This window comes from Ranitomeya imitator, chromosome 1, assembly GCF_032444005.1.
Source record: "Ranitomeya imitator isolate aRanImi1 chromosome 1, aRanImi1.pri, whole genome shotgun sequence".
Lineage (NCBI taxonomy): Eukaryota > Metazoa > Chordata > Amphibia > Anura > Dendrobatidae > Ranitomeya > Ranitomeya imitator.
The window spans coordinates 977,552,402-977,577,697 of NC_091282.1; the positions used below are offsets into that span (position 1 = coordinate 977,552,402).

Here is a 25,296-nt window from a genome sequence, read left to right on the forward strand (position 1 = left end):
ACAGAATCTAATGGCTCAAAGGGGGGTTCTGTTAAGGCGTCCAAAACCAAATTTAAATCCCATGGTGGTAATCTAGGAATATACACTGGGTTACTACGTTCAGTGGCCCTGATAAATCGGGAAACCCATCTATTTCCCGCCACATCGCTGTTATATAACGCTCCCAAAGCTGATACTTGGACTCTAAGGGTATTTACCGCCAAGCCCAATTCTCGGCCTTTCTGTAAAAACTCAGGAATAGCCGGAATTGGGACCTTGCCAGAAAAGGGATTTTGGTAGAAGGCAAGGAACTTTTTCCAAGTTTTAGCATAGATTTTAGTGGTAACTTCTTTCCGGCTATTTAAAAGGGTAGATATGAGAGCCTCTGAAAACCCTCTTCTCAATAACTCCCTCTCAAATTCCACGCCGTCAGATGCAGGGATTCCACATTGGGGTAACGGAATGGACCCTGAGAAAGAAGCTCCGGGCTGGTCGGCAGTACCCAGGGGTCAGACACAGACATTGCCCTGAGTAACGAGAACCATGCCCTCCTGGGCCAAAAGGGGGCAATCAGGATCACTCTCACTCTTTCCTCCCTGATCTTCCTGAGGACTATAGGGATCAGACACATTGGGGGAAATGCATAAGCCAGAGAGAAATCCCAGTGTATTTGAAGGGAGTCTATTATACAGGGCTTGTCCGCCACCTGAAGAGAAGTGAACTTCCTGGTCTGTCTGTTCTCTCTCGTTGCAAATAGATCGATAACGGGCAACCCCCATAGGTCTACTATCTGATTGAACACCCGTCGATTCAGAACCCATTCTCCCTGACGTAGAGAATGACGGCTGAGGTAATCTGCTTCTGTGTTGAGCTCTCCCCGAATGTGAACAGCTGATAGAGAGCGAAAGTGGGCTTCGGCTACTTTGAGTATGTCTGTGGCGGTGTTCATTAGGGATCTTGACCTTGTACCCCCTTGATGGTTGAGATACGCCACTACTGTTGTGTTGTCTGTCTGGACTCTTACATGTGAATCCTGCAGAGATGGAAGCAACCTGAGTAAGGCCTTTTTTACTGCTGTGAGCTCTTTCCAATTTGAGGACTCTTGAGCCTCTAAGAGAGACCATTGCCCTTGAGTCCAATCATCTCCTATATGAGCTCCCCAACCTATTGGACTGGCATCGGTTGTGACCGTGTAGTCTGGTACTACACTCCAGCGTACTCCTTTTTCTAAATGTCTCCTGTTTAACCACCATCTCAGACTGTGTAGAGTGGCGGTGGACAGCCTGAGTCTTCCGCCTAATTGCCCTTGAAGACTCCTCTCTGCATCCAAGACTTGGGCCTGCAACACCCGAGTGTGGAATTGAGCCCACTGGACGGCTGGTATGCAAGACGTTAGGGATCCCAGAAGGGACATAGCGTCTCTTAAAGTCAGATCTGGCTTCCTTGTTACCGTACTGACTTTGTGCACAATCCTCTGCTTTTTGTCTTCAGGAAGGAAACATTGTTGCTCTTCCGAATTTAGCAGAATACCCAGGAAGGTCTGAGTTGTTGATGGTTCCAATCTCGATTTTTCCATATTGACTATCCACCCCAAGTCCTGTAAGGAAGATATTACATGATTTAGGTGAGTACTACACTGAAAAAACGAATTTCCCACTATCAGGAAGTCATCCAAGTAGGGTACAATTAATGTATCCTGTTCTCTGACATGGGCCATTACTTCCGCCATGACTTTAGTAAACACCCTCAGTGCCATAGATAGACCAAATGGCATTGCAGCAAACTGAGTGTCTGACCTGGTCATTTAAGCGCACCGCCATTCTGAGGAATTGTTGATGATCCTGGTGAATGGGCAGACTGTCATATAACATCTGGGAAAAAGAAGTTTAGTCGCCGTTTTAATAGATTCCATCTTAAAGGCATGATACTCTAGATGTTTGTTCAATCTCCGTAAATTTATGATGGTTCGAAAGGATCCATCTGGCTTGGAGATTAAAAATAAAGGGGAATAGAACCCTTTCCCATGCTGTTTTGGAACCTCCACTATAACTTCCTTCCGTCTTAAAATATGGACCTCTTTTTCAAGGGCCTTTTGTTGGTCTAAGGAATCAGGGGCAGTTAAGGTATAAAAATCAGAAGGTTTTTCCCGAAACTCTAATTTTAACCCTGAATCAATTATACCTAAAACCCAATTACTCGCAGTTATTTTAGCCCACTGCGCATAGAAATATTTTAACCTGCCCCCTACTGGAAGATCTTTACTAGCGATAATTTATTCTTCTTCTTGAGGAAGATGATGAGGCATTAAAGTCCGAACCTTTCTTTTTCGGGTCTGTTGGTTCCCAGTCTCGGTTGTGGTAAGGTCTTCGGTATTGGAAGCGTCTCCTGAAGGTATTCCTAAAGGTAGGATTGAAAGCTTTAGGAAAACCTTTCTTCCTATCTTCCGCCTTAGCTAGGATATCATCCAATACCGGGCCAAACAGGTCCTCACCCCTACACGGTATTGTACACAGTTTAGCTCTCGCCTGGGCATCTCCTTTCCAGGTCTTAAGCCATAAGGCTCGGCGAGCAGCGTTTGAGAGGCCTGCTGATCTTGCCGCTAGTTTTAAAGAATCCACTGATGCATCCGCTAAATACGCCACCCCTTCCCGTATTTGCGAAAGGGAGTTCAGCATCTTGTCTCTGGGCACCTTGGATTTTAGCTGTTCCTCCAGCTGAGATATCCACACCATGACGGATCTAGCCGTACACGTGCTAGAGATGGCAGGTTTGAACGACCCTGCAGATGACTCCCATACTTTTTTCAAATACATATCCGCCTTCCTATCTGACGGATCTTTCAGAAGGCCCACGTCCTCCAGCGGCAAAGCACCGGCTTTATACGTAGAAGCCACCGCTGCATCCACTTTTGGAACTTTCATCCATTCCGCCAGATCATTGTCGTCAAAGGGATATCTTCTCTTGGCTGATGACGGCAGGAAACCTTTATCCTGCTTATCCCATTCCCGCTTTATAAGGGACTTAACTGTATCCACAACCGGGAATGCCTTACGACTCCTCTGGCACAAGCCTGCAAACATTATGTCCTGTGCGGACCTTGGTTCCTTGCTCTCTGCAACACCCATGGTAGCTCGGACTCCCTTAACTAACATATCCATGTTATCCACGAGAAACAAGGCCTTCCCTCTTCATCTGAGGAGGATGGAGATGAGGAGCGGGAACATTCCCCTTCTTGCAGGGACAGACTAGATCCTGGAGATAAGTCCCTGCCCGACCTTTCCTGGCGGCTGCCTCTAAGGGAATAACTTATTTCCTCCCTGATGACCGCTCTAAGGTCTGATGACCGAAGGGGAGCTTCCTCTTCTAAGGTCTGACAGATGCAAGCCTGACAAAGCCACTTGGTATAACTGTCAGGCATTGGAGTCATGCATAGAGCACATTGCTTGTGCTTAGATTTAGTTGTTTTTTTCCCCTAAAACAAAGCACAAATAACAGACCATATCAGCACCAGGTGTTTAGTTAACACTCACCATTAAGGCTGACTCTGTGAATACCGGTTCTGGAGGAGTGGGATCCAAATGTGACTCTGGGGAGCTCGCACGCTGCTGCCCCCGTACCATGCTGCTGCTGCTTCTCCTTGAGCGGCCGCTACCGCTCTTACTGCGCTGCTCCATTCCCTCTCCATGAGGGTGCTCGGCGTCCCCTACTCAGGACATGGCTGCACAACTCATTCCATAGGCGCCGCTCTTTTACAGCGCTGCAGCGCTCCTCCCCCGGATTACCCCGGAAGTGTACTAACTACTTCCGGGTTCACCAGCGCCGGTGAGGACGCTGCACACCGCGCTCAACTGCGGACCAGGATGGCACTGCCCGACTCCTGGGACGCGCTCCGTATGGCCAGACGAGGGGGGGGTCTGCGCGCAGGACACCCCCGACGCTGCTTCCGAGCCCCCGATTCTGCCATTCCCACAGATACCGCGCTGAGGCATGGAGGCCCGGGTAAGACTGCTGCTGCAGGCTCCCGCCGTCCGGACAGGAACCCAAACTGGAGTGGTGAGGGGGACCGCCCCTTTAAATCCTGTAGGTTCCTGTCCGGAAGGTGGGCGGATCCCCTCTCTCGTAGGGGTGCTGTCGTGGCGATAGGAAAATAAACACTTTAAATGTATCACTTTGTAATGACTATATAAAATATATGAGATTCACTTTTTGTATTGAAGAACTGAAATAAATTAACTTTTTGATGATATTCTAATATTGCGAGAAGCACTTGCACATATATCAATAGTACATCACCTGCATATTGATTCTTACCTAAAAGTTTCAGAAGATCTTACATACAGGTAAGATGGCAAGAGGCTCTAGCCATTGTATCTACCTGTGCTAGTTTTATACTGTCCAGTTTTTGCCCCTTAACGACCGCCGATAATAGATTAAAACAACATTTCCTAAGGAGCCTTATTCCGTTTTAAAATGGTGATTGGAAATAAATCTATAGCATCCCCCAGAGTCCAAAAACCTCTGGGGTCCCTGCTACTGGGGATAGCTGAGACCCTGGAGAACACAATAAAGGCCGGTTTTTCCGGTCCCTGATCACGTGATTCCAGTTATTCCATGAATAATGGTGATCATGCAAAAAAAAAAGTTTGGCAGCTATAAAAATAATTTCTATCTCTTCTGACATGTCAGAGGAGAAATTATGCCTTCAAGCCTCGCCCTCAGTACATCCACCATCCCCCTGCCTCTTCTTCATGAAGACAAATGGTGGACGCATGGACTGTGCGCCCACCGAGATCTTCTTGCAGGCACCTGGCAAAAGCAAGGGATTTTCCCATTTGTTCCAGACTTTTTATCACTGTAATACCCCCCCCCACATATCAAACATATTATATTTCTTTATTTATTGCAGTTAGGGATGGGCTTAAAAAAGTAAAAAAAATTATGACAATATTACGACGAATGTTAAGCGTGCTTACTACTCGAGTTTGCATCGGTTGCTCGAGTATGCACAGAGTATCACGGGTGCTCGAGTGACTTGTTTTGCAGCTGTTAGAGACCACAAAAAAATGAAGGGGATTGCCTGCCATGCATAGGCAATCCCTGCATGGATTTTTTTGGTGTCTAACAGCAGCGAAACATGTGGGCTGGGGACTCATGCACCTGCGGTACTCGGTGAAAAACCGAGCACCCGATGCTAACTTGAGTAGCAAGCACTTGCGCTCAACACTAATGACGATATATTCAATATGACAACCTAATGTTATCAAATCCTGTGTGGTACATTTAAGTTCAAAATCCTCACTATACCCCTTAATAAAATCCTTTAGGGGTGTGGTTTCTAAAATATTGTTATGTTTTTTTTCACTGTTTAGGCACCTTAGGGGCCCTGCAAATGTGACATGTACCCGCCGCCATCTCTTTCAGCCATTTTGTGTTCCAGTATTCAAATATTGCTCCTTCCGCTTTGAGCTCTGCTGTTTGTCCAAACAGAACTTTTTGACTACGTGTGGGGAATCACTGTGCTCGAGAAAAATTGGGTAACTGTGGGGTCCAATTTTTTGTGTTACCTTTTGCAAAAGTGAACAAATTGGGGCTAAAGCAACATTTTAGAGGTCAATTTTTTTTCTAAATTGCATGAACTCCTTTGTAGCACAAGAAGGGTTTAAAACTTTTGTGAGAACAGTTTTGAAGTATTTGAGGGGTGCAGTTTTTAAAATGGTATAACTTTTGGGGAATTTGCAAAATATAGGCCCCTCAAAGAAACCAGAATAGGTCCCTAAAGAAACAGGTTTTGTAAATTTGTTGAGAAATTGCTGCTAAGTTTTAAGCCCTCTAACATTCTAACCTAACAAAATAAAATGACATTTGAAAAATGAAGCAAATGTAAAGCAGACATATGGAAAATGTATTTATTATTTATTTTATACAGCAAGACTAACTGGTTTAAGGATATGAAGATTGAAAGTGGTGATTTTTCCAAATTATCGCAAAAATTCCTGTATTTTGACAAACGCAAGTCATAAGCGAACAAATTTTACCACTACCATAAAGTACTGTACAATATGTAACTAAAAACTTTCAGAATGGGACACTGCTCAGATTTCTGAAATTTGACCTGGTCATTAAGGTCAAAATTAGCTCGGTCACTAAGGCGTTGATGTGTATCTGTTGCTTCAGCATGTGCACATGTGGAATTATCATACATGGTTTCTGTCTCCTATATGATAAATCTTGCATTCTCTATCTCTAATTGGATGAGCTGTTTGATGGAGACTAGCTGAATTTAAATCTCCTGGTCCAGATTAATTACATCCTAGGGTACAAAAAGAGTTAGCAGACGAAATTGCAGAACCACAAGCCAGAACCTTTGAAAAATCCTGGAAAGTAGGAGGAGTTCCAGAAGATTGAAGAAGGACAAATGAAAGAAGATGGAGCCAGGAAGTTACAGGCCAGTGAGCCTTACTTCTATACTAGTAAAGACCTTTGAAAAAATTATTCAACAACAAGTATGCAAGTACTTGGATAAGAATACAGTAATTAACCAGAGCTAGCATGGGTTTGCAGCAAACAAATCATGCCAGACTAATCTAATTTCCTTCTATCATGGAATCACTGACAGGGTGGATCAGAGAACTGCAGTAGATATATTATATCTCAATTTTAGCAACGCATATGATAAAGTATCTCATTCTATCCCTGTTGAAAAAATTACCTGGGATTGATAAGGCTATTATTAGGTGGATTCATAACTGGATCATTGATCATACTCCAAGAGTGGTAATAAATGGATTCACATCCAGTTAGAAGAGTGTTTCAATTGGGGTACCACAAGGCTCTGCCATTGCCCCAGTGTTGCTCAACACTTTTATAAATGGATCTAGATAAGGGAACTGAAGGTAAACTGATCAAATTTGCAGACAATGCGAATCTAGGAGGAATAACTTACACTAGAAAAGACCGAGAAAGGATTCAGAGAGATCTAGATAAGCTTGAAAAGGCAGCCACTAATAGAATGGTATTTAACAGGGAGAAATGCAATATTCAACATCTGGGCAAGAAAAATTAAAATTACATCTACAGAAAGGGAGGAATAGAACTAAGCAACAGCATGCATGAAAAATACGTAAGTATACTAATAGATCACAGACTGCATGAGTCAACAGTGTGATGCAGCAGCAAAAAGGCAGACAGTTCTAGGATGTATTAAGAGAAGCATAGAGTCTAGAGCATGTGAAGTAATTATCCCACTCTACTCCTCTTTGGTCAGGCCATATCTGGAATACTGTGTCCAGTTCTTTTAAAAAAGACATTGACAAACTTGAGCAAGTTCAGAGAAGAGCTACCAGGATGGTGAGCAGACTGGAAAGTATACCCTATAAGGAACGATTAAAGCATCTGGGAATGGTTAGCTTGCAAAAAAGGCTAAGAGGAGTCTTAATAGCGGTCTACAAATATCTGAAGGGATGTCACAGTGTAGAGGGATCATCCTTATTCTCATTTAAACATGGAAACACAAGAAGCAATGGAATTAAACTGAAAGGGATCAGATACAGATTAGATATTAGAAAAACTTTGACAGTGAGGATGATCAATGAGTGGAACAGGCTGTCACAAGAGGTGGTGAGTTCTCCTTCAATGAAAGTCTTCAGAGGCTGCACAGACATCTGTCTGAGATGGTTTAGTGAATCCTGAACTATGCAAGGGTTGGACACGTTGACCCTGGAGGTCCCTTCCAACTCTAACATTCTATGATTCTATGCACTGCACAGACACATGAAGCATTTCTGCTCTCATGTAAATATGCAGAACAATTTTAGAAGCAGCAGTAGCATGGAGGGCATTATATAACAGTACTGAGCAGTGTGGTTGTCATTTTAGAAACTATAATAATATCCCATATTCTGTGATATTTTATTGTTTAGAAACCTTGACGAGTTAGCTGGAGGGTACATGGGAAACTATAGTCTCTGATTTATAATGCTGTTCTCATGATTACTCTTCAGTAGCGCACGGATACACAGGTTCCCAAATTCTTGCTGGTCTGGCCGATACATTCCTGAATGACTGACAGTTTGGTCCACCGGTATTCTCTATCCTGACCCAAAATTTGTGCTCTCCCATGCTGCTAGCAGAGACAGCTTTGCCTTTGCATTGTTAGGGACATTCAGTCACACTGAGTCAGGCCAGCTCCAACCATCTTCGGTTCAGCACTTGCAAGCTTTATATCAAACTGCAGATGTTACAAGCAACCTAAGTGCTGAGCAATAAACAACATAATTAAAAGAGGCCATCTTCTACTTCGAAAACCCCTTCTCAATTGCTATATTCCCCATTATAAAATATAAGCAGCCTATACTTAGGTCCGGTTCTGGTGTCGATCAATCGATAACTTGTAATGCGTTTCCCGGGCTTGCGTGATTTTATGTGATGACTCGGCTTGCAGCCGATTAGCAGTCACTTAATGCTGACTTTGTTCGGACATAAGTGACATTCAGAAGAAATCAGAGAGCAGCAGCAGTGCTCACTTCTTCCAGAAGAGCCAGTGCCGCCATCACTCGAATGGAACCAGCACCTAAAGTGTGTGTAGGCTGTTTGTGGTCAACCAGTTTAAAAACCCTTGGTTCTTGAGAACAGCAAGGTAATAACAGGTAAGTTGTAAAGTTTCTTGGTTTTGATAGCACTTTGCAATTCTACCCATTTAAGGTGACTTTTTTTTTTTTTGTAGGAAAGGAATTGTATGAGATACTTGCCAGTCCTTGGATTATTCAGAGAAAAAGTAGCATGTCCATTATTGTCAGAGATGGACTTTGTATAACTAACTCTCAACCATTAGAAGAACTAGTATACTTTAGCCTAAACCAGATATGGGCCTTGTACTTTATCACCATCATTTATATAGGGTCTATATTACTTTTTGTTACTATGGCAGCTTCTCAGCAGCTTTGATTTACAGAAAACATACATTTTTAATGAAAGTTATATACATTTGTCAAAGATTGTCTAAGAAGCAAGAACAGCAACATTTGAGGAAGTGGTATAAAATGTGTTATCAGTATGAAAACTCCTTAGCAGTAGATTAATGGATAAACTGAGTGATGGCAGGAAAACATTAACAGCTATACACCTTGTATCAGTCAGCAATGTCTGAAAAACAGCTAAAAATTCTGCTAACCATGCTGTGCAGCACTTAAGAGCCATACTACAGCTCATTCATCAAATAGGTACAGTACAAGGCTCATATTACGATTTGCCTTAAAGTACTCCATGGAATATCTTACAAACACCCAATCTATTTATGCATTTTCTTGAAATACCTATATCTCGGGGTCTAACAAATTAAGGTTCTTTTCAATATCAGCTTTTTTTTTTTTTTTAACAGCTGGTGTTATGTTTGTATCAAGAATTTGTTTAAATTTCCCTGATGTGAATACTTTTCTGCCCAATGATGACAGAAGTATTCTGGGAGTGATACCTTTATTGGCTAACCAGAAAATAATATGTTTGCAAGCTTTCAGAGCACAGAGGCTCCTTCTTGAGGCAAGATTACAGATTGCCTGAAGAAGGAGCCCCTGTGCTCTGAAAGCTTGCAAACATATTTTCTGGTTAGCCAATAAAGGTATCACTCCCAGATTGCTTCTGTCATCATTGGGCAGAAAAGTATTCACATCGATTTTTCTGGCTAACACGGTACCACAATACAATTTGTTATTGTACATCATTTAAATTTCCTTTAATTGATTCTCCCCTCTACTTATGAAATGTTCCTGTGCCATTGGCTACAACACAGTCCCAAAGTATGATTGATCTACCCCCATGCTTAATGGTTGGCGAGATGTTCTTTTCTGAAATTCTGTGCCCTTTTTTCTCCACACATTCCTTTGATCATTGTGGCCAAAAAGTTCTATTTTAACCTCATCGGCCCACAAAATTTGTTTCCAAAATGCATATGGCTTATTTAGATATTCTTTTGCATACTTCTGATGCTGAAGTTTATAATGAGGACACATGAGGGGTTTTCTTCTAATGACTCTTCCATGAAGGCCATATTTGTGCAGGTGTCTCTTGTAGAATAATGTACCACAACTACAAAGTCTGTTAGATCTTTCTGAAGGTCTTTTGCAGTCAAGTGGAGGTTCTGATTTGCCTCTCTAGCAATCCTATGAGCAGCTCTCACTGAAATTTTGCTTGATCTTCCAGAACTTATCTTTACCTCCACTGTTCCTGTTAACTACCATTTCTTAACATTGAAATGAGGAAAGGGAAACTTGAAAATGCTTTGCCATCCACTCACAAGCTTCTCCTGCGTTGTAGACCTCTATGATTTTCACTGTACAAGGCAGCTGTTGAGAAGAACCCATGGCTACTTTTGATTTTGGCACAAGGTTAAAGGAGGATGGGTTTTTGTATAGCTGGGAAATTTTCATTGCATGCCATTTCCTAACGATGATAGTTAACAAGCCCTAACATGCTAATTAAGGTCTGAAACCTTGGTCAAAGTCGTCTGATCACACAAATCTCCAAGGGCTCCCAAATTTTTGCATTGGCCATTTTCCTTTTTTGTACTTTTTAAAGTATAAAAAGGTGAAAATATATAAAAAGACACATATGCATGTTTTTCTCAGTATCTGACATGAAATCAGAATAAACCTTTCACATTTTAGGGAAATTAGGATTACCATAATTATTAATATTTGCCAAATGCCACAATAATGAGAGAATGTTTTAATGCAAGTTTATTACTTACTGCAAAGTCAAAAGTTTACATACATTAAGATTACTATGCCTTTAAACTGTTCTGGACTGCCCATATGATAGTTATGTGTTTGGAAGTTTCTCATAGGTTTTTTGCCAACATTTTAGTTAATTAGAGACACACCAGTGGAAGTATTTTAATGCACACCTGAAACACACTGCTTCTTTGTGTAGCATCATGGGAAAAGCTCAAGAAATCAGCCAAGATGACAGGAAGATAATTATGAAGTACTGGTGCACTTAAAAAAATAGATGGCATATGTGGCAATACTGAAGCAACATCTCAAGACATCAACCAGGAAGTTAAAGCTTGGGCAGAAATGGGTCTTCCAAATGGACAATGACCCGAAGCATACTGCCAAGATGGTATCAAAGTGGCTTAAGGATAACAAAGTCAATGTTTGGTGTGGCCATCATAAAGCCCTGATCTCAACCCTATTGAAAATTTATGGGTAAAGCTGAAAAAGGCAAGTGCAAGCAAGGCGACCTATAAAACCTGGATAAGTTACACCAGTTTTGTCAGGAGGAATGGGCCCAAATTCCGACCAACTATTGAGAGACGCTTGTGAAAGGATATCCCATTTAAGAGCAATGGTACCAAATACAAATAAAATGTATCTAAACTTTTGACTTTGCAGTAATGAAAATGCCTTAAAACATTCTCTCATTATTGTGGCATTTGGCAAATATGATTAACTAGATGGTGGCCCGATTCTAACGCATCAGGTATTCTAGAATATGCATGTGCACGTAGTATATTGCACAGCCCACGTAGTATATTGCACAGCCCACATAGTATATTGCACAGCCCACGTAGTATATTGCCCAGCCACGTAGTATATTGCCCAGTTACGCAGTATATTGCCCAGTCTATAATCTTTATAATCTTTAATAATCTTTATTTTTTATATAGCGCTAACATATTCCACAGCGCTTTACAGTTTGCACACAATATCATCACTGTCCCAGTTGGGGCTCACAATCTAAATTCCCTATCAGTATGTCTTTGGAATGTGGGAGGAAACCGGAGTACCCGGAGGAAACCCACGCAAACACGGAGAGAACATACAAACTCTGCAGATGTTGTCCTTGGTGAGATTTCAACCCAGAACTCCAGCGCTGCAAGGCTGCTGTGCTAACCACTGCGCCACCGTGCTACCCCGTCACGTAGTATATTGCCCATCCACGTGTCACAGGTTTAAAAAAAACAAAAAAAAAACATATACTCACCTTCCGAGGGCCAGTTGTAGTTCGATCACATGACCGTGACGTCATGGCAGGTCCTTGTCGCGCAGGACCTGTGATGACGTCGTGGTCACATGACCATGACGTCATGGAAGGTCCTTCTCGCGCAGGGCCTGTGATGATGTCGCAGTCACATGACCGTGACGTCATGGCAGGTCCTTCTCAAATACCACCTGAACCTGCCGCTTGCATGGAGCGGTCACCGGACCGTAGCCAGGAGCGGGAAAGGCGGCGGAAGGTGAGTATATAATGATTTTTAATTTTTTTAATTATTTTTAACATTAGATGTTTTTACTATTGACGCTGCATAGGCAGCATCAATTGTAAAAACTTGGTCACACAGGGTTAATAGCGGCGGTAATGGAGTGAGTTACCCGCGACATAACGCGGTCCGTTACCGCTGGCAATAACCCTGTGTGAGCGGTGACTGCGGGGAGTATGGAGCGGGCGCCGGGTGCTGACTGCAGGGGAGGGACTATTCGGACTGTGGCCGCCGCTGATTGGTCGCGGCAGCCATGACAGGCAGCTGGCGAGACCAATCAGCGACTTGGATTCCATGACAGACAGAGGCCGCGACCAATGAATATCTGTGACAGACAGAAGGACAGACAGAAAGACGGAAGTGACCCTTAGACAATTATATAGTAGATCATGGTAACCCTAATTGACCTAAAACGGTAAAGGTTTATTCCGATTTCATGTAAGATATTGAGAAAAACATGCATGTTTTTTTTGTATGGTGTATGTAAACTTCTAGTTTCAACTGTATATTTTTTGCCTAAAATACAAAATGAAATGTTCCATCTTTACACCTTTTAGAGATCATTTCATCTTCACCTTGCTTAACTGTTCACAATAACAGTAATTTTTACCAGGTATGCCCAAACTTTTACATGCAACGATAGGTTACAGGTTGGAATGTAGGTCACCCTAGATGGGATATTGCTGACCCCAACAAATATTAGGGTGCTATACACATGACCATATGACAAATTTGTCTTGTATGGATACATAATACACTCTTAAGTACATGCCTTTGGGCCACTCCACACTAAATCCTGTCTTGTAAGGTGATGGAGAGCAGAACATATGGATCATTAACGTGCTATTGCACTCACTACCAAATATCGCCATCTGGTGATTGAATGGATTAGGCTGGAACTAAAAGATGTGGGAAGTATTTCCAGAGGGAAGAATTTGAAGGGAACACTGGGTCAGGTGGTACCTGAGGCACAGTTATCAAATATAAAGGTCCGGAGTGTTAAGGCAGGAAGCAAGTTGGCGACAGCGGGCGAGAAAGAGAGGGTGAGTGAGTGGTAGAACGCTGAAGTAGAGTGACAAAACAGTGGATGGAGACCGGGGCAGGCAAGACGTCATTGATCAAGACCCGAAGCCCAATCTTCATCAGTCAAGCATCGAAGGTCGGACACCGATCGTTGGGTGAGGTCGGATGTCTGCTGTAGTGACAAAGATTCAAGTGAACAGGGCTGTTACTTCCAGCGTAGATGTAGAGTACAGTGTGTAGGTTGTGGCCACACTTCAGAAGAGATCGAACAAGGTTAGTGTGATGAACACATAAGGAACTAAGTGATTCACATATGAGGGACTTCTAGCCTAGTGGGATGTACTAGCGACCCCCAATAGTGCCAGCTTAACAAGTAAAGGTGCTTGCATAGCATATTACGATGATGGTCCTATCATTGAGCGTGACGCCCATTAAGTTAGGACAGAAAGCTTTTAATAGTCGTTTATCTGAGAAATAGCCGGTAAGAAATTAGAATAATATATTGCATTTGTTATACAACGGTTATGGTCATTACAGCTAGGATTAATAACCATCAGTTCCTAGAATTAGACTTTCATTCTGTGGTAAGAAAATAAATAGCTTTGGTAGACTACTTCCGTATCATCATTATCTGCGTTGTTGCATCCCAGTAACCTGTTCAGTCTCTTAGATTTTAAGTATTGCATGTTTCATTTGCATGCTGTATTATCTTGCTACCATTTGAGGGAACATTAAGCCCCTTTGGTTCTATAATATGGAACCGTAGGAGAGGAATAAGGCCTAAGGCTTCTCGGCTATATGGTGGCAAAATGTACCCAGTGCTCCATCAATTACAATTTCAGTGAGAAAATACAAGATTGCTATTGACATCAAACCCTTTTGCCAAGTAACAATTTTGTTTTTCATCAAAGTTTGTAAAGAAACTGACATTGAAGAGTTGGATCATGTGACAAAAACATGACAGCACCATCTTCGTTTATTTCATATTAACAATTTTATCAAAATCCGTATCCATGTGCACATTCATGGAACATTAAAAAAAAACAAAAAAAACTTCTCATACTGTGTAGAAAAATATGCTATTTATACACTTACCGGCCTTTGAATAAAAGCTCAGTTTTAAGTCACTTTTTGGTATCAAGAAACTAGAAAATGAGGCTACATTAACACTGTGCTTGAAGTATTTATATGAAGGAGGATTGCCAGAAGCTTACCTCTGATGTATGCCACTGTACAGCAATACAGTGACATCCCTCAACCATCGGCTTCCGTGTTAAAAATAAAAACAATGTGAGGTATACTTTTTGCATAATGCCTTTGCATCTAATAGAACAGCAGAATGCACTAGTCTATACAAGAAAAAAGTAAACCAGCCTGGTAGCAACCAAAAATACATGTTTTATCGCCACCTACACGAAACTGGCTCTGCAAACGCAGTGTGAATGCAGCCTTCATTAAAACACTGGTACAAGTTGGCGTTTTCTGTGCATGGCAGACAATATACTAAAGGAATGACAACATAATCTACGCTATATCTTCAAGGTGAAAAATAACAGTACATATAAAGAGCACACAATACATACAAACACACAATGATGAAATGATGGGTCAAGAAAAACTTAATATTCAGTGAAGTGTCAGGATGAAAGTTACATATTTTACTATTTTTTTTGCTTAAGGAAAATATTTTCTCTTAGTAGAGGTTAAAACTTGTACATGTCTCAAATCAACCTAAGTATTCAAACATTTTGGCCCCAAAAATTCTATAGATTGATTGCTGAATCTGCAAGAAATAAAAAAAAAAATAAGACCGTGAGATTTCTTCTAGAGTCAATCCTAATATTAAGCAAGGGTCCTAATCTTTTCCGAAACAAGAAATCTCTATTGTGCTGACTTCATTCATCCACATTTCAGAGTGCGTGTGCAGACCACAATTTCCATAGTGACAGCGATGCTCCTGATCCAAATTATCAGCCTCACATATGCATATGAGGCTATTAGTTCCCACCATGAAATCCAGCAGTCATAGTTCCAGCCAGTGACTCTATTGGTCAACATATTCACGAGTGGTAAACACCTTAAAAAAAACCTGGGGAAAAAGGAAGAGACTATGGGACACATTTATGCAAGACCTGGTCTAAGCTGATATTAATGAAAAACGACCGTTAAATATGACAAATGTATTAAATGGCAATAATTAAGTTTGCTGCATATTTTCTGTTCATGTGCGAGCATAGCAATGCTACATAGGCTGGTGTAGATTTACTTTATTATTTTCAATTTCTCCAGGTGTAAATTACACCAATTTTGTTGGGCCACGGAATGCTCCACACCTCTAGCTAAGCCCTGGACACTTTTTTTTAATTTTTTTTAAAGGGCTGAGAGCAGAGTAAAATGAAAAAGTCACACATTCTCGAGCAAATCAAGTGTGCTCCAAAATATGCCACTTTTTTTCTAACAGAACTCTGGCTCAAGTGACAGAATAAACATCCCCTTATTCTCTTTGAAGGGGATTTTGAAGAATCTCCATGTGTTATTTGCATACATCCAAAAGTATTTGTTTATTAGTCCATTTCTTAAAAGTCAAAAAGGTGGGTGGTCTGAAACTGTGCAACCATTTGTAAAAATGACAAGTGCTAAATAAAAGTTAAACAATGTACACCACAGTAAGAAAACAAACAGTGGGGAAAATGAGTATTTTTTACTTTGCTGATTTTTCAAGTTTTTCCCACCTACAAAGAATGGAAAGGTCTGTAATATTTATCGTAGGTACACTTCAAATGTGAGAGACAGAATCTAAAAGTAAAAACCAGATATCACATTGTATGATTATTACATAATTAAATTGCAGTTTATTGCATGAAATAAGTATTTGATCACCTACCAACCAGCAAGAATTCTGGCTCTCACAGACCTGTTAGGGTTTCTTAAATAAAAACTCGTACTCTGCACTCATTACCTGTATTGATTTCACCTGTTTGAACAGGTTACCTGTAGAAAAGACACCTGTCCACACTCTCAATCACACTCCAATCTCTCCACCATGGCCGAGACCAAAGAGTTGTCTAAGGACACCAGGGACAAAATTGTAGACCTGCATAAGGCAGGGATAAGCTATAGGACAATAAGCAAGAAGTTTGTTGAGAAGGCAACAAATGTTGGCACAATTATTAGAAAATGGAAATAACCCAAGATGAATGTCAATCTTCCTCGGTCTGGGGTTCCATTCAAGATCTGGTCTCGTGGGGTAAGGAGGATTCTGAGGAGGGTCAGAAATCAGCCCAGAACTACATGGGAGGACCTGGTCAATGACCTGAAGAGATCTGGGACCACAGTCTCAAACATTACTGTTAGTAACACTACACCGCCATGGATTAAAATCCTGCAGGGCACGCAAGGTCCCACCCTGCTCATGCCAGCATATATCGAGGCCCATTTGAAGTTCGCCAATGACCATCTGGATGATCCAAAGGAGGCATGGGAGAAGGTCATGTGGTCAGATGAGACAAAATAGAATTTTTTGGTATCAACTCCACTTGTCATGTTTGGAGGAAGAAGAAGGATGACGACAACCCCAAGAACACCATCCAGTGAAGCATCGTAGGTAGGAGAAACATCATACTTTGGGGGAGCTTTTCGGCAAAGGGGATAAGACTACTGCACCATATTGAAGGGAGGATCATATATCGCAAAATTTTGGTCAACAACCTCCTTCCATCTGTAAGGACAGTGAAGTTGGGTCGGGCTGGGTCATCCAGCATGACAATGACCTGAAACACACAGTCAGGGTAACTAAGGAGTGGCTCCGTAAGAAAAATTTCAAGGTCCTGGAGTTTACATTCTCCAGACCTGAACCAAATAGAAAATCTTTGGAGGGATCTGAAACACAATCTTGCTCAGCGACCGCCCCAAAAACTGAAAGATTCGTATGGAGGAGTGGGCCAAAATCCCTTCTGCAGTGTGTGAAAACTTGGCCAAGAACTACAGAAAACGTCTGATCACCGTAATTGCAAACAAAGGTTTCTGTACCAAATATTGAGCAATGTTTTTCTATTGTATCAAATAAAATGCACATTAAACATGTAAATTAAACATGTAAAAATCATACAATGTGATTTTCTGGATTTTGTTTTAGATTCTGTCTTTCACAGTTGAAGTGTACCCACGATAAAAATTACAGATCTCCATTCTTTGTAGGTGGGAAAACTTGCAAAATCAACAGTGTATTAAATACTTACTTTCCCCACTGTAGTAAAGGACACCCTGCCACTTCCGTCATCCTCTTCTTGTATGACAGGAAGTAACCTGGATATTTGGGTGGCGTGGATTACACGAGGTCTTACTTCTTAAAGCATATTAACCTTATACTAATTTATGGTAAAAATTATATATATATAAAAAAAATCTATATACACGCATATATATATATATATATATATATATAGGCATCATTCAGCCATACTCCTACATAACAATATGTGATAACAGAACTATAATATAGTGATAGTCTTTTCATTTAATTTTTAGTACCTTTAAAAATATGTAAACCTTAGAAGCTAAAAGTAAATGTTCACCTTAGTACACCATTCTACAATTTTACATATGAAATCAAAATTTGGGTAACTTTGTAAATACATTGCATTACATATATTGTGATTATCTGAAGAAGAAAAAACTGGCATTAGAGGTGCAGAGCTGCTGTTACAATTCCATGGGCTTCGGAGCTGAAATCCTACAGAAGACTCTGCTGAATCAGTTCATGGACTGCATCCTTTCTAGTGATTTATATCCTGAGAAATCTAATCTTTACACTAGGTACTGTACAGTAATCTTCTGTAAAAAGAATTAACTTTTGCCACTTCATTAAAGATTAGCAAAGCCCTTTTCCTGCACTTGTGTCTTCTGTTGGTGGTATACATTAGGAGGATTGCCTGACCTATATCTGATAGACTACTACGATACATGCCACTGGATAGGCACTGCGAGTAGGTTCCCATTCTCGCTTAGGCTAGGTTCACACTGCGTTAACAGCAGCCCGTTCAACACATGCGTTAAATGGGCTGCGTTAACGCAATTGCCAACATGCCATTGCGCTAGCGCAGATAAAGCTAGCAGATGCTCTATCTGCGCTAGCGGTGACAGACCCGGAAACGCTGCAGCCTGCGTCCCAGGGTCTGTCACTCAATGACGGCACATCGCTAGCGATGCGCCCAAAACTGAGATTAATGTCAGCGTTAACGGATTGCCAGAACGCAGTATGAACCCTGCCTAAGATGGAAAACCACCAATTGTCTGCAGTGATTACGTGACACTGTTTATGTCATGAGACTGGCAGATGACACAGGGCTGAGAGTGGAGGAATGACAATTGTCCAGGAGATAAGTATAGATTTTAATAGATTTTTTTTCTTAATTATCATTATCATCCAGTAGTGGATAACCCTTCAAACTAGAACAGAATAAAAAAAAAAGCACGTTTTATTCATATTTTAGCCTGAGACTGGTACAGTAGCAATAGTATTATTTTCTACTTGGTCAGCCTTTTGGCACAAGCTGGGCAAACTGGGCCCTGTATACACTCTTGGCAGTTACTGGTATGTCTATTGAAAAGTTTGTTAACAATTTTCAATAGAAAGCAGCAGAATTATGAATACAGCTCTCGACACAGGGTGTAACGGAGGATTAGCGATGAAATGTACTGACAAAGTCACACAACCTTATGTGTCCATTATTTTTCTAAACAAACTTCAGAAATATTTAAAAGGTGAACATCTGCTTTAATGCCCAATACTGATAAATCAGAAAACTGTCTCTGTGACTGAAGGTGGTACAGTAAAACATTTGCCTCTTAAGAAAAGTTCATATTTTGGAGGCAAATTTTATAATGTGAATCTTTTTGTGAAGTTCTGGTAATCTTTTAGTATATGTAACTCATACACTGTAAATTTTTTTTTGTTAACGACCCTCAAATATTCCACCAACCTCCAAATGAGACATAGGGAATAAAAGCCAATAGCCCATAGAGAGATGAAATATTTTGTATGAACACATTCTTATATAACAGCATTTTATAAAAATTCCCAACAGGACTCTCAGACATTTCCATAGACTACACTAGTCTTGCCTGACACGGATCCAAAAATGTAGTGCAAATGTAAAAGAATGTGATAAAATACACGGAGCGCGATACTTATGTATCTGGTGGCAACCACCTTTGTAATCAAAGATATGTTTGGTCCAGTTCATTATTTACAGTAGCATCTTCTTAAGATAAGAAGGTATTCCTTTGGTTGAGAATTTTTTTTTATCTTTTTGGTCTTTTTTTATGCATTTAGGTGCATTTTTCAACATCTTCCCCCGTCTTCTGAACTCTGGAATAGGTTTTACACGAAGATTTGAAGCAACTAGGAGGCCAAGAAATGGGCCAGGAGAAGCTACATGGGATGCAACCCTGAACGTTCTTCTCAAAGAAGGCAAATACAGGAAACCACCACGTTCGAGAAAGAAGATTGGTTGCGGTTGAGGTCTTCAATCCCTGAAACAAGGAAAAATTCACATTATTCTTTATCAAAACAGTTTTTTTCCCTCTAACATGATGCCAAAACAATGGTGGCGTGTTCATCTGCATTCTGTATTATAAATCTAATCTCCCTATAAAGCTTGCTTTGATCTAGACAAGTGGGCAGGTCAAGACGCTTGATTACTATACAGAGCATACATTTTACCAGCAATGGAAGTTTTGAGGAATGGAAATTTGTGCAATCACTGGGCCTTGTTATCCATGCCTTTAGTAATAGGCTGCAAATATTGCAATTTTTGTTTTTGAACATACTGTATAATAAAACTACAAAATGCTTTTGTCCTGCTGTGTATGAAACTGTTCTCCGAACAATAAATTAGAACTTTCAGATTCAGGACTAAAGTACAAACAGATGCTAACACATGTTGTGACAATGTTCCAGAGTAATGTCAACGCTGCAGCCAATATAAAATAGTGGGAGCAAAAGTGGAGAGGCAGGGAATATAAAGTAACTGAAACAGGACAACCTTTCTTTCACTCGAAGGCTGAAAAACCTAGTAATATTCACAGATTAATATTTGTCACAATATACAAATGTAAATAAGAAAAAAAAAGAGGGACAGGGTGCAAGACAACTGTGAATGATAAATGTGTGATTTAATTAATCAACTAAAAAAAAAGAAACAATCATACAATACCAAAAACATGGGTCAGTCAGAACAAACAATAGGTGATATCAGGAGTAAAAATAGATGACAACAAACAAGGGATATGGACTATTTGCATGAATGGATGAGGTATAAGTGGCTAATATATAAATAAAATGATTTAAAAAGACTTAAAATCATCATCATAATCCATCTTGAACATGGTTTCCGTCTTTTGTTTTTATTAAAGTGTCAATTAAAAACTATTTTAGGGTATAATTTGATTAATGTATCAGCATAGGCAGGCAATTTCATATGGGAAGAACAGGGGGAAAAAAAATAAATAAAAGAACTTCTGTCCCTAAGAGGTCTTCTGCAGCGTTAAAAATGCAGCATCTTACTGTTGCTGTCAAGTGGATATGATTTATAGAGATTTCATGCCTACTGTGCTTTTTTTATTTTTTTATTTCTACGTTGTGTAAACTGACCTGCGGTGCATTTGTGACATCCGCAACATGTCAATTTCTCTTGTGGATATGCTGAGTTTTATGTGCAGAGTTTCCGATAGAATTGCATTAGATGTGGAAAATCAGCAGGTAAAAAACATATATACAATTTTAGTATGTGCATGTAATCCACCCAACTGTAGCAAAGTTGTCAACAGTAAATACTAGGAAAAATAAAAACAAATCAGCTTTATTTTAAAGCATGATGCATCAAAAAGAGAAAAAACTGCAGTATAAATGTGATAAGAACACATGAAAGAAGGACTAAAAAAATGTAAAGAAAAAAAGCACGTACTTAATTTATATTATGGGTGCAGAAAGGAAGCAGAAAATATGCAACATCAAAAACTCACCAAAAGCTCATCGTGAGAAGGTAGCCTAAAGATATGGTAAGGTAAATGGGGTTTCCACTCATTGACAAATGGGATCTGGAAAGTGTTGACAAACTAAACAAAAAACATATTTGTAGTACATGTCTTCTTACCTTCTCGTTAGCCATGGCATGATACCACCAGAAGAGTCTAGTGGTTATAAAGTAAGCCACAATTACATCCACGGTGTAGTGCTCTCGTGCTACCAAAACGCAGATGACTCCTGAAGCGCTCAGCAGCCAGCAGAATATGTGAAACCACCAGAAGTGCCGGGGAGAATCTGTAAAACAAAACCAGCATGAAAACTACCAAGTCTAAAGGCTTCAACTTCAAGTCTGTGCCACATTAAGAGTTCACCCATTTACATCCCCAAATGCGGAGACGATTTGCATAATGGGTTAGACACTTTAGGTTGTCTACATGAGTGAATTGACTTCAGAATAACTTGTTTAACTATCAAACTCCACATCCAAGAAAAAATGAGGTCCCAGCTCTCCCCTGCTCACACCATCCGCGGCGCTGCCAGCTTCGGTCATGAATTTTATGTGAAGATTTTCTCAATAAAGTTTTGAATCCTGTGAAGACTGGTGAGTGCCCTCATTTTTTCTTGGATGTGGACTATATTATATTCTGATTGAGAGGTGCACCCTGGTCAGGATCTCGGCAGCTGCAGTAGTCAGAGTCTGATCAGCACGTAACTGATACTGGTGGATATATTACCGTTGATGAGCAGTGCCACCCACTCCTTTCTATATATTTTAACTATCAAACTGTCACGCTGGGTGAGGGAGAAGCCAAGTGCACAACGGAAAGAGGGAAGGGGAGCCCAAACACTAGGAAAGGGGAGGGGGGGAAGTAGATCTACCTAGAGGTCTCCAACTACACCATGTCTGGCTTAACGCCCCAAAATAGGTTCCGCACCAAACGCCGAGCAGGAACCTAATCCCTCACAGCAACTAGCAATAGATCTTTAATAGGGAGGGGATGGGGTATGGACTAGTCAGCCCCCAATACCACTAAAGACAAAGCAGGAAGACAAACAAGGGAATACATTTCACTTTAGACGACACAAGAGAGCTCACACCAGCAATCCTCCAACAAGCTCAAAGAAGAAACTAGTCAACTTCAAGCACTTTCGAGAGAGGTAAATAGAACTAACACCAGCACATTGCTGAAGGGTTTTTAAACATCCAGCAAGGGTGTGTCAATAAGCAGCAGAAGGTGGAGGTCGCTGCTAGGTCCTAGAGGGAGAAGGATATCACTCCATACAGAGATGAAAATGAAAAAGGTGCTTGCAAAGACAAGCGCAATAACTCTACAGCCAGATCCAAAATAACTGTCTGTTACACCTAGCAAACCCGTGACACAAACCCTTAGGTTCATTAACCCCTTTCTGACATTAGACGTACTATCCCGTCGAGGTGGGGTGGGCCCCTATGACCACCGACGGGATAGTACGTCATATGCGATCGGCAGTGCTCACGGGGGGAGCGCCGCCGATCGCGGCAGGGTGTCAGCTGCCTATCGCAGCTGACATCCGGCACTATGTGCCAGGAGCGGTCACGGACCGCCCCCGGCACATTAACCCCTGGCACACCACGATCAAAGATGATCGCGATGTGCCGGCGGTATAGGGAAGCTTCCCGCAGGGAGGGGACTCCCTGCGGGCTTCCCTGAGCCCCCCGCAGCAACGCGATGTGATCGCGTTGCTGCGAGGGTCTTACCTCCCTCCCTGCCTGCTCCAGCCCCGGATCCAAGATGGCCGCGGATCCAGGGAGGGAGGTAGCTTCACAGAGCCTGCTCAGAGCAGGCACTGTGAAGCCTGCAGTGCTGCATGTCAGATCGGTGATCTGACAGAGTGCTGTGCAAACTGTCAGATCACCGATCTGTGATGTCCCCCCCTGGGACAAAATAAAAAAGTTAAAAAAATTTTTCCAAATGTGTAAAAAAAAATTAAAAAAAAATATTCCTAAGTAATGAAAAAAAAATATTATTCCCATAAATACATTTCTTCATCTAAATAAAAAAACAAAAATAATAAAAGTACACATATTTAGTATCGCCGCGTCTGTAACAACCCAACCTATAAAACTGGCCCACTAGTTAACCCCTTCAGTAAACACCGTAAGAAAAAAAAAGAGGCAAAAAACAACGCTTTATTATCATACCGCCGAACAAAAAGTGGAATAACACGCGATCATAAAGACAGATATAAATAACCATGGTACCGCTGAAAGCGTCATCTTGTCCCGCAAAAAACAAGCTGCCATACAGCATCATCAGCAAAAAAATAAAAAAGTTATAGTCCTGAGAATAAAACGATGCAAAAATAATTATTGTTTCTGTAAAATAGTTTTTATTGTATAAAAGCGCCAAAACATAAAAAAATGATATAAATGAGGTGACGCTGTAATCGTACTGACCCAAAGAATAAAACTGCTTTATCAATTTTACCAAACACAAAACAGTATAAACGCCTCCCTCAAAAGAAATTCATGAATAGCTGGTTTTTGGTAATTCTTCCTCACAAAAATCGGAATAAAAAGCGATCAAAAAATGTCACGTGCCCGAAAATGTTACCAATAAAAACGTCAACTCGTCCTGCAAAAAACAAGACGTCACATGACTCTGTGGACCAAAATATGGAAAAATTATAGCTCTCAAAATGTGGTAACGCAAAAAATATTTTTTGCAATAAAAAGCGTTTTTCAGTGTGTGACGGCTGCCAATCATAAAAATCCGCTAAAAAACTCGCTATAAAAGTAAATCAAACCCCCCTTCATCACCCCCTTAGTTAGGGAAAAATTAAAAAAATGTATTTATTTCCATTTTCCCATTAGGGCTAGGGTTAGGGTTGGGGCTAGGGTTAGGGTTAGGGTTGGGGCTACGGTTAGGGTTGGGGCTACGGTTAGGGTTGGGGCTAAAGTTAGGGTTTAGATTACATTTACAGTTGGGAATAGGGTCGGGATTAGGGTTAGGGGTGTGTCAGGGTTAGAGGTGTGGTTAGGGTTACTGTTGGGATTAGGGTTAGGGGTGTTGTTGGATTAGGGTTTCAGTTATAATTGGGGGGTTTCCACTGTTTAGACACATCAGGGGCTCTCCAAACACGACATAGCGTCCGATCTCAATTCCAGCCAATTCTGCGTTGAAAAGGTAAAACACTGCTCCTTCCCTTTCCGAGCTCTCCCATGCGCCCAAACAGGGGTTTATCCCAACATATGGGGTATCAGCGTACTCAGGACAAATAGGACAACAACTTTTGGGGTCCAATTTCTCCTGTTACCTTTGGGAAAATATAAAACTGGGGGCTAAAAAATAATTTTTGTGGGAAAAAAAATATTTTTTATTTTCACGGCTCTGTGTTATAAACTGTAGTGAAACACTTGGGAGTTCAAAGTTCTCACAACACATCTAGATGAGTTCCCTGGGGGGTCTAGTTTCCAATATGGGGTCACTTGTGGGGGGTTTCTACTGTTTAGGTACATTACGGGCTCTGCAAACGCAATGTGACGCCTCCAGACTATTCCATCTAAGTCTGCATTCCAAATGGCACTCCTTCCCTTCAGAGCCCTCCCATGCGCCCAAACGGTGGTTCCCCCCACATATGGGGTATCAGCGTACTCTGGACAAATTGGACAACAACTTTTGGGGTCGAATTTCTCCTCTTTCCCTCGGGAAAATACAAAACTGGGGGCTAAAAAATAATTTTTTGGGGAAAGTTTTTTATTTTTTATTTTCACGGCTCTGCGTTACAAACTGTAGTGAAACACTTGGGGGTTCAAAGCTCTAACAACACATCTAGATGAGTTCCTTAGGGTGTCTAGTTTCCAAAATGGTGTCACTTGTGGGGGGTTTCTACTGTTTAGGCACATTAGGGGCTCTGCAAACGCAATGTGACACCTGCAGACCATTCCATCTAAGTCTGCATTCCAAATGGCGCTCCTTCCCTTCTGAGCCCTCCCATGCGCCCAAACAGTGGTTCCCCCCACATATTG

At 41.2% G+C, this 25,296-nt stretch overlaps 1 protein-coding gene across 2 annotated transcripts in view; it reads right to left on the reverse strand.

Annotated features, from left to right (window-relative positions):
• Positions 1-14,200: 14,200 nt before the first annotated feature.
• SGMS2 (sphingomyelin synthase 2) overlaps positions 14,201-25,296 on the reverse strand; it is a 107,164-nt gene continuing 96,068 nt past the window's right edge. For both annotated transcript variants that reach the window (XM_069743874.1, XM_069743875.1), the window contains 2 exons: positions 21,415-21,581; positions 14,201-19,792 (listed from right to left, as the gene is read on the reverse strand). In XM_069743874.1, the coding sequence (XP_069599975.1) occupies positions 19,589-19,792; positions 21,415-21,581 (371 nt within the window). In that variant the 3' untranslated portion in view covers positions 14,201-19,588. The remainder of the gene's footprint in view (positions 19,793-21,414; positions 21,582-25,296) is intronic.